Source organism: Arachis hypogaea, chromosome 13 (genome assembly GCF_003086295.3).
Source record: "Arachis hypogaea cultivar Tifrunner chromosome 13, arahy.Tifrunner.gnm2.J5K5, whole genome shotgun sequence".
NCBI classification, from domain to species: Eukaryota; Viridiplantae; Streptophyta; class Magnoliopsida; order Fabales; family Fabaceae; genus Arachis; species Arachis hypogaea.
The window spans coordinates 30622501-30632302 of record NC_092048.1 but is presented as its reverse complement, the minus strand read 5'-3'; the positions used below and the strand labels follow the sequence as shown (position 1 = coordinate 30632302).

General features: G+C 34.4%; 1 protein-coding gene across 1 annotated transcript; it reads left to right on the top strand.

Moving 5' to 3' along the window:
• Positions 1-212: 212 nt before the first annotated feature.
• On the top strand, positions 213-5119 carry LOC112737921 (alpha-1,2-mannosyltransferase ALG9). The gene is made up of 10 exons (XM_025788077.3): positions 213-642; positions 1141-1228; positions 1356-1515; positions 1739-1956; positions 2118-2413; positions 3453-3567; positions 3665-3803; positions 4242-4438; positions 4539-4628; positions 4775-5119. The coding sequence occupies exons 1-10, from the start codon at positions 374-376 to the stop codon at positions 4904-4906; spliced, it is 1704 nt and encodes a 567-aa protein (XP_025643862.1). The 5' UTR covers positions 213-373; the 3' UTR covers positions 4907-5119.
• Positions 5120-9802: the final 4683 nt, after the last annotated feature.

Here is a 9802-nt window from a genome sequence, read left to right as displayed (position 1 = left end):
TGTTGGATTTAAAAATAATCGGTGGAAACTTATATGCAATTAATTTCACGCGAAGTTGATAATTAAGAGCGATTAGATAAAATTTAGTCAAATTAATTAAATTATTTAATTATTTTTAACTATCAATTTTATGTAAAGTTTACGGTAGCTGAATTTTTACTAAAATAATTAGGTTTTTATTTGTTATAAAATATAACAATTTAACTAAAGCCAAGTGGCAAAACCACATTGAGAGCAAGTGATACTTCACGGTGTAGTAGAAAATACCTGCCCCGTTGGAGAAGGCATCCAAAAGCAAACTCTTCGAGGTTGCGTTTCCCTTTCAAAAACAAGCAGCAGCAAACACTTCATTTCAAAACTTCAGAATTCATCGATGGCCATGGTCACGCGTCAGAGGCGTTCCCAACCGTCGGATCCGTCGCCGTCAACGTACACGAAGCTGGACAAGGCGAACAAATCGGACGGCGGAGGTGCTGAGGATGAAAAAGGGTTAGGGTGGTTCCTCCCTTTTGTGGCTCTTGGAATGCTGAGGTACATGAGTGCCTCCTCCAATATCATCCATGACTGTGACGAAGTCTTCAACTACTGGGAGCCCCTCCATTTCCTTCTTTATAAAACTGGCTTCCAAACTTGGGAATACAGGTCCACTTTATTTAAATTAGTGTACTAATAGCTTCTATTTTTCTTATTTTTGTCATTGAAGAACGTTCTATTTATGTGATAAGCTGCCTCTGGATTCAATTCGGAGAGAAATTAAAAGGTTTTGACTCGCTGATAGAAAAATCAATTTGCATTTGAGAAGAGAAAAAAAAAAAAAACATGTACATTTGGATGTGCATAGGTTGGGTTTTTCTCTGCAGCTTGCAGGAAATGATTGGGTGTTTTTTTTTTTTTTTTGGGTAAACGATCACTTTAAAATTGGTGATTGCTTAGCCGTTAAAGGAAAAAAACGATTGTTTATTTCTTTCTTTCAAGAATTAAAATGTTAGCATCATGATCTTACCAAGTCTAAAATTGTAGTTTACTTGGTTTTCTTTTTAATAAATGAAAAAATCACTTGAGGATTGAAACTTCACTCTAGTCTCTTCACCTTGCTTTTGTGTCTCCATGATATTGACAAATGCTGTGTGCAAATTGCAGTTCACAGTTTGCTCTTCGATCTTATTTGTACCTTTTGTTTCATGAGTTGGTGGGTCGACCGGCTTCTTGGTTATTTGCCGAGGAAAAAGTAAGTCTCAAACCGGGCTAGTTGATTTGTTATATGGACTTGACAGTGCTTGGTGGCGATTTATTGATGCATTGAGTATTTAACTCTTGTCCATTCTGGTTATTGATGTGTCTTTTTTCTGTTGAAGGTGCGAGTATTCGTTGCTGTAAGACTCTTTCTCGGTCTTCTTTCAGTTATCACAGAAACTGTTCTTGTTGTAGCTCTTTCAAGAAAGTATGGAAAACGGCTTGCTTCGTATGCGCTTGCAATGCTGTGCTTAACCAGTGGCTGTTTCTTTGCTAGCACAAGTAAGTGAGATCTTCCTTTATTCCAAGCTTCGATATCTTAACATCTTTATTCTCTGTCTTTATGCATTCGATGATGGTTCTTACCTTCATGCAAAGACCAAGTACCCTTTTTGAAACAAACTAACTGAATTGTCAGTCAACTATTAAGCTTTTTGAAATCAATGACCTGGGTTGAAATGTGGGATTAAGTTTTGCTAACTTTCTTCACTTTATCTGTTTGTAGGTTTCTTGCCAAGTTCGTTTTCTATGTATGCGATGTCTCTTGCATCAGGTTTATTTCTTCTTGACAAACCTGCAGCATCAGTTGCTGTTGCTGCTACTGGCGTGATACTCGGCTGGCCATTCTCAATCTTGGCTTTCCTTCCGGTCACACTTTATTCATTATCTAGGAAATTTAATCGAGCATTCATTGCCGGGGCGGTTACATCGATTATTCTTCTTGTAAGTCTACTCAACACATAGAATTGTACCTACCAGTCACTTTCCTGGCCTGTAATTCATATGCTTATGTCATCTAATATTGAACATAATATATAGATATGGATTTCACATTATTATTTATTCAAATTTGTCTCTATTGCAATGATTGCATCATTTTACAGGCATTGTCAACAGTTATTGACTTTCACTATTATGGAAGATGGACGTCATCCGTTTTGAATATTTTAATATACAATGTAGCTGGTGGTGGTGAAAGCCATCTTTATGGGACTGAAGGACCCTTTTATTACCTGCGGAATGGATTTAACAATTTCAACTTTTGTTTTCTTCTCGCTCTGCTGTTCTTGGGAATTCTTCCCATTGCAAGGAAGAAATATGCACCAGACCTGTTGATTGTGGTATCTCCTATATATATTTGGCTGGGGTTTATGTCTTTGCAACCACATAAAGAAGAAAGGTATAGTAATAGTTCCACTTGACCTGGCGTTAAAAAATTAATAGTTAATAATACTTTGTCAGTTGAGCCGAAATTTTGTATACTATTGCACTAGACACTACACACCAAGAAGATTATTGTAGTTAATGCCTTAATTTTTATGGATAGAATGGATATAAATCATGGTTCCACTGTGTTAGCAAATATTAAACCGTTAAATGTTCTGTAAGTGGAAGTCTAGATGGGTGTTTAGAAAGAGTGGCATTGTTTACTAATTGGTTCACACACCTTGTTCTCCTGTTAATCCAAGCAGACAATGATTTGGTTTTTATGATTTTCACTATCCTGTGCATTGGTATAGTTCTTTATAACAGTTTCTGGCCATGGTTAATAAATGGTGGTGATAGGTTGATAGCCATTGGTAACCAGTGGTGGAACGAAAAACAGTGAATTACGAGTGCAGGTATGATCAGTGTGATATCTCCAGAACAAAGAAATATGAACAAGAGAAGGAAAAATGATAGAAAACCAATCCAAGAGTGCCTAGAGATACTCCTGTCTCCCAAATCTTCACCAAATAATTCCTTATTTCTCATTTAACCCCTGCACATAATATTTCTCATCCTAACCAAATCATGCAGATGTCTGCTTTCTCTTTCTATGCCCACTCATAATTCTGTTAAGCACATGCTGATCCACAAACATGCTCCCAATATGCAAGTTTTAGCTAGCCTTGGTATCTTTCGTAGGTGCAGGGTACTCATCTTTCGTTCCTTTAGTGTCCTTTGAGATGAACTAATTATTTATTCTTATTTGATTGTATCATCATAAATATGTATACACAACATTAATAACTATTAGGACCCATGAATCAGTTAGGGTTGTTAGTTACTCTAAATAAATCAAAGAAGGGATTGGTTAGGTGTGGTTGATCGTCTTGGCCTATTACCAAAAATTTCCAATTCAGTAGAACATTCTGTACTCCATTTCTTTCTTTACGGTACCAATTCTAGCAATAACTGACCTTTGTTCATATTTTCCCTTGATACCTTTCATGAAGGTTTCTTTATCCAATATATCCGCTTATTTGTGTTGCTGCTTCAGCTGTCATTGAGAGCTTCCCTGATCTTTTCCGTGACAAATATAATCCACGTAGTGATTCTATAATGGTAAAGGTGAGATATCAGTTAACTTAGGATTTAGAAAGTTCTCTTTACATTAAATATCAAGTCAATGTAAGTGCATTATAGATTTCCTTCTTTCCTAATGCAGGCAGCCAAAATTCTGAGGCCAGTTATTCTTAGCCTTATATTATGTGCCTCTCATGCCCGTACATTTTCTCTAATTCATGGCTACTCTGCTCCCATGGAGGTTTACAAGATTTTAGAGCACCATGATGATGCAGGAACTGGTGAGTGTCAAATAGTATGGTGATTTTGTTTTCTTTATAGTGGTCATTATAACATATATATGAACGATTCAATCTGCAAGGATTGTTATAGCTTTAGAAAGATTTCGGGAATGGAACTGATGGATGCTTAAGGGAAAAAGATTCTGTGTTTCACAAAGTTGCATGCTCATTGGTGGTGATTTCACTATTGAAAAAATATACAGAAACTGGATGATAAATAATGCTCAAGAAACTAAATACCACATGCAATATTGACCCAAAGTGTTACTTCAATTTGCATCTTTATATTTGGTTATATTTAAAGTGTGCTTCAAGTTGAATCTATGCCCTCATATGCTAGTTTCCTTTTTAATTTCTGTATCAGACAAAGGCTAAAATCATTTAACATTTTGGGACAAACATCAGAATTATTAATTGTTTTGTTCCCTTAAATTTCAGGTTCTGTGCTTTGTGTTGGAAGCGAATGGCATCGCTTCCCATCATCATTTTTCATTCCTAATTATGTGAGTGAAGTTCGATGGATTGATGATGGGTTCCGAGGTCTTCTTCCCTTCCCATTTAATTCTACACTAGGTGGAACTGCATCGGCTCCGTCATATTTTAACAACAAGAATAAGGCATCAAATGAGCAATATGTATGTCCTCGTTAATCTACAAAGGAACCAGATCAGTTGTTTGTTCTGTTGTCAATTTTTGCTAGAAGTAAACTAACCATCATTACCATTGATTTGACAGCTCCATGATATTGATGCGTGTACTTTCCTTGTTGAGCTTCAGCTTAAGAGACCTTACCTGACTCGTGGAAGTGACATGTCAACTTGGGAGGTAGAAGTCATTCTGGAAATCATTTTTTGTCTTCAATACGATTTCAAAGTTTTCCATTATCGTTCTGTCTAACATATACTTTTTTTTTGTTATTTTTTATTTATTGTTTCTTTCTCCTGATTGTTTGCATTTTCTATGCATATCAGGCTATTGCTGCAATACCTTATCTGGACAGGGAGCTTTCACCATCTTTGTATAGGTCCTTTTTCATCCCTTACCTGTGGCAAGACAAGAACGTTTTTGGCATGTATAAGCTGCTTAAAAGAATACCCAAATGACGTGCAGTACTAAATAGTCCTTGAATATCTGGATTCAATTTTGTATTGACTTATTGTAACATCTAAAGAGAAACCATCTAGGATAAGATTAGAGCAAAGTGAAAAAGTGAGTTACCAGGATAACCATTTTTTGGTTGAGACTTTAAGTTTGTAGAAACATAGAATGTAGGTTGTCCCACTTTCTACAATGAATATTGAATTTAAGTTCTAACATACCTTAGATTTTTGCCATGTTCACATGCTAATATTCTTTACTTATTTGAGCTAGCTTTCTCTTTTTCTTCCAAACTGCAATGTTTGAATTTTCAATACAATATTCTTCATATGTAACTGAGTTAATCAGCTTTATCCTCATATACCTCCTGTACTGTTGTTGCTATCAATTTTGATTTATCTTAGAATGTGGAATACTATGTTCCCATATTTCCTAATTCTTAGTCAACCTTGTTATGAAGTAATGGTAAATGGTTAACTAGTTGGTAGCCACAGGCTTTGCCTAGGTTTTAGGCTATGTTGGGAAGAGTAAATATAGAGAATGGCATGGAAGGTAAAAATAAAGCCAACTAAACCATGTTTGGAAGTGACTTTAATGAAGGGAGGCATAGTTAGTGTGTTTACTTGTTTTCACTTTTTTCGCAACACAAATTGTGAAACACAACATTTGAAAGCGAAAATATAAACCAAAAAAGGTCATGAGAATTGGTTCTCCAAATAACATTGCTTCTTTCTCCCTTTCCCTTCGTTGATCATATGCACTTCTTTTGATGTCTCATACCCATAATGTTTTACATTGTTCGGGGTAGCTTGACTTAATTAGTGATGTCATTGATGTGTGGCATTTTCCCCTAAGCTCCCTAAGATGGTGTTTGGTTAGTGTTTATATCCATCAAACAGAGACAGTAATTCACGTCAACTATTTGTTTGTTGAAACATATATTTTTGTTAGACAGGGTGACACACAAAATACATATCTTCAATGTCCTTCTTTAAAGTTGGGACATGGAGACAATTCATAAGACACAAATTTTTACCATTTTGTTTTTTCCTTCTCCTTCTTTCCTCCTCGCTACCCCTATTATTGCTCTTCTCTCCTCACTGCTCCATCCACCACCACTGCCATTGTACCCTCCTCTCTTCGTCCTCCACCACTTGTCCAAATCTGCTGTGTCTGCTCCTCCTTCATTCAGATCCGCCACTTTTTCTTCCTCCTCTATGTTTGCTTCTCTTCCTCTTCCCTGAGCCCACCGACCGTCGCGTTTTCCTAATTTGCGTCGCTTCCCCTTTGCCATATCCACCTCCGCCTCTCTTCCTCGTTGTGTTGCCCACCACCGTTGCATTCCCAGATCTACGCCCGCCCCCACTTCACCACATCCACCTCCGCTGACTCAACCTTCGTCCCCTCCATCTCACCTTCGTTTTCTTTTTTTTATTTAAGTATCATTAAAGGATTCAAAATACCTAAGTTCACCAAATATGACGGAAGTGGCAATCCACTTTTTTATTTGAGGAGCTATTGCACCAAAATGGCAATTTGGTCCAAAGGAAAAAAAAATCTTATTAGCTTCTTTCATGAAAGCTTAACAGGACTTGCTTTGGAATGATATATTCAGCTAAATCACTCTAAGATATCTAGTTAGAAAGATCTGAATGAAAAATTCGTAAGTTAATATCATTTTAACTTAGAATCAGCACCGACTCATGATCAACTAGTTATGATGCAAAAAAAAAAAATGATGAGCCATTTAGACTATATGTCCAAAGATAGAGATCTCAGGCAACATAGGTACAACCTCCTCTTACTGTGTTAGAAACATGTTCACGCTTTTTGGGGAAGTTGCAATCTCCATACATTGGAGACATGGTGGGAGCAACATATGAAGATTTTGCACGCCTTATAAGTTATAACAACTAATTATTGGGAGCACAATTGCTGATCATTTGGTTGAAAATGCCATTGGAGAATCAAGATCATCCTCTCCCGAACTGCTTGATAATGAAATGGTAGTGGTACAAGTTGATGAAGTAAAAGATGCAATGTGTAAGACATACTTCAATGGAACTATTAATATGTATGGTAGTGAAATTGGTGTTGTGATTGTTTCACCCACTAGAAAGCAGTATCGAATCGCTATAAAATTGGATTTTGAAAGCACCAACAATATAGTTGAGTTTGTGGCATGCGTGAATGGTTTATGTCTTGCCATCAACTTGGGAATCAAACAATTAGAAGTTTTTGATGATTTTTCACTTATCATTTATAAAGTTAAAGGAAAATGGAGGACAAAAGATCTAAAATTAGTTCCATACCAAAGGTAATTGATAAAGATGATTGAGGAATTTGATGAAATATATTTTCACACCTGTTTCTGTTGGGCTTTTTCTCTCCTTTGTGAGGCTCAAACCTAACATTTTGAGGGTGTCACTTTGCACCCATTGTGCCATAATCTTAATCAGATTTTTTGGGGTTTTTTAAGAGTAAGAGAGTGTAGCCACAAAGTGAGAGAGAATAGGGAAAACAGAATTCCCGTTTTTATGCACAGCAGTAAATTTCAAATGCCAGTTTCTCATTCGTTAACCGTTGGATCGGCTTGAAATTTAAACTGCGTATTCCCATCATCTTGTTCTTCATTCTAGTCGGTGGAGATGTTGATTAGACGTTTGCAGTGGAAGAAATTGACTTCACAAGAGAGAAATTAGGTTTTCCATTTTTACACAGAGCAGTAATCTTTGAATGACAGTTTCTCATTCTTTCACCGTTGGATCGACGTGACGGGGGTTACTAGTGTGTAGATGAAAGTCGTTCTATATATATATAGATGATACGTGTAGCAATATAACACAAGTAACGTGTAGTGCATTATGCTAGAAGGAAATAAATTCTGCAACAATGGGCCCACTAAAGAGCTAGTTTACAGTGTGTCATATCACACTTATAATCATCATTAGGATTGAAGAAAAGATAATTAAGTGTATAACTTTTTTGTTTTGGGCTTTGGCTTCACATTGTTAACAATTGTAAAAAAAATTAAATGAAAAAGAAAAACTAACAGTGAAAAAATTGAGAATACGTCAATGTCCAACACCCCCTCTTCCCCCACTGCACACCTAAAATGCCCTAATATTACATTGATTATTTCAAATAATAATAATAATAATAATAATAATAATAATAATAATAATAATAAATAATTAAAAAATAAGTCAATAATTTAAATCTAAATACTAAAAGCATTATTTTTTTTTGCTCTCTATAATGTTAATTTTTTTTAGTTATTGCTCGTCTTTTATTCTGTATTTCCGAACTAAAACTCCTTAATTCCATTCTTCAATTTCTTTTTATTTAATTAAATATTTATTTTTATGTTTTTATATTTTTGAATTCATTCAATTATTTTTCATTTTATTTTGTAGTTATATTATATTATTGTGTATTTAGATTTGACTTTTCATTTTAATTGTTGTTTGTTGTTATTTAATATTACTATATTTTAAGATTTAAATTACCGATGAATCTTATTATTCAATAACTATTAAGTATGTAATAAAAATATACACAATAACATAACTATAAAATAAAATAAAAAATAATTGAATGAAATTCAAAAATATAAAAACATAAAAATAAATATTTAATTAAATTAAAAAAATTAAAAAATAAAGTTAAGGAGTCGTAGTTCGGAGATATAGAATAAAAAAGGAGTAACAACTAAAGAGAATTAATATCATAGAGAACAAAAAAAATGACGTTTTTGATATTTAAATTTAAATTTAAATTATTGACTTATTTTTTAATTATTTATTATTATTATTTAATTATTTTTTGAAATAATCAATATAATATTAAGGCATTTTAGGTGTGCAGCGGGAGAGGAGGGAGTGTTGGACATTGACGCATTCTCAATTTTTTCACTGCAATAATTGTTTTTTCTTTTTGTTTTTGTTGGTAAACCAATAGTTTTTCTTTTCATTTAATATTTTTCTTACAATTGTTAACAATGTGAAACCAAGGCCCAAAATAACAAAAAAATTATACACTTAATTATCTTTTCTTCAATCCTAATGATGATTATAAGTGTGATATGACACACTGTAAACTAACTTTTTAGTGGGCCCATTGTTGTAGAATTTGTTTCCTTCTAGCATAATGCACTACATGTTACTTACATTATATTGCTACACGTATCATATATATATAGAACGAATTTTTCATCTACACACTAGCAACCCCCAAAATTTAAACTATAGATTCTTCACATCTTATTCTTCATTCTGAATGGTGGAGATTTTAATTGAAGGTCTTCATAGGGAGAAATTGGCTTCGATAGAAGCTCTGTTTTTGGGTATATTTCATCTTCTTACTTCTCATTTATGAGCTTTGGTGCTTTGATATTTTGGTTGATTAAATGCACATTTTTGTGCTTTGTTTGATACTCTCTTGTACCTCATTTGATTATAGTGGAACTATTTCATTGGTCTGGACGACCCGTGGTTTTTACCTCTCACATTGAGGGGATTTTTCACGTTAAAATCTCGGTGTGTTCTTGTTATTGCTTTACTTGCTATATTTGCTTGTTCATAGTTGCTGCCATATTGTGTTGTGAGTGCTTTCATATTGTTCTTGTGTTGGATATTTGTGTTGTTTCCACTGCTAGGCTCTTTCATACTGGTATTAGAGCTTGTTGGTATTTTTCTGGGCTTGTGATTCTGTAAACAATGGAAGCTAATACTAATACTAGTAGGATGATCACTCTTAATGGTCCTAATTATGATTTGTGGAAGTCAAAGATGGAAGATTTGCTTTATGTTAAGGATTTTCATCAACCAATTTTTGGTATAGAGAAGCCTAATGATAAATCTGATGATGATTGGACTTTGTTGTATAGACAAGTTTGTGGA

Excerpts from the sequence above, each read along its gene's own strand:
- LOC112737921 (XM_025788077.3), top strand. The coding sequence starts at position 374 with ATGGCCATGGTCACGCGTCAGAGGCGTTCCCAACCGTCGGATCCGTCG. Across the intron at positions 1,516-1,738 it reads CTGTTTCTTTGCTAGCACAA|GTTTCTTGCCAAGTTCGTTT; the intron begins GTAAGTGAGATC and ends ATCTGTTTGTAG. Across the intron at positions 2,414-3,452 it reads CAACCACATAAAGAAGAAAG|GTTTCTTTATCCAATATATC; the intron begins GTATAGTAATAG and ends CCTTTCATGAAG.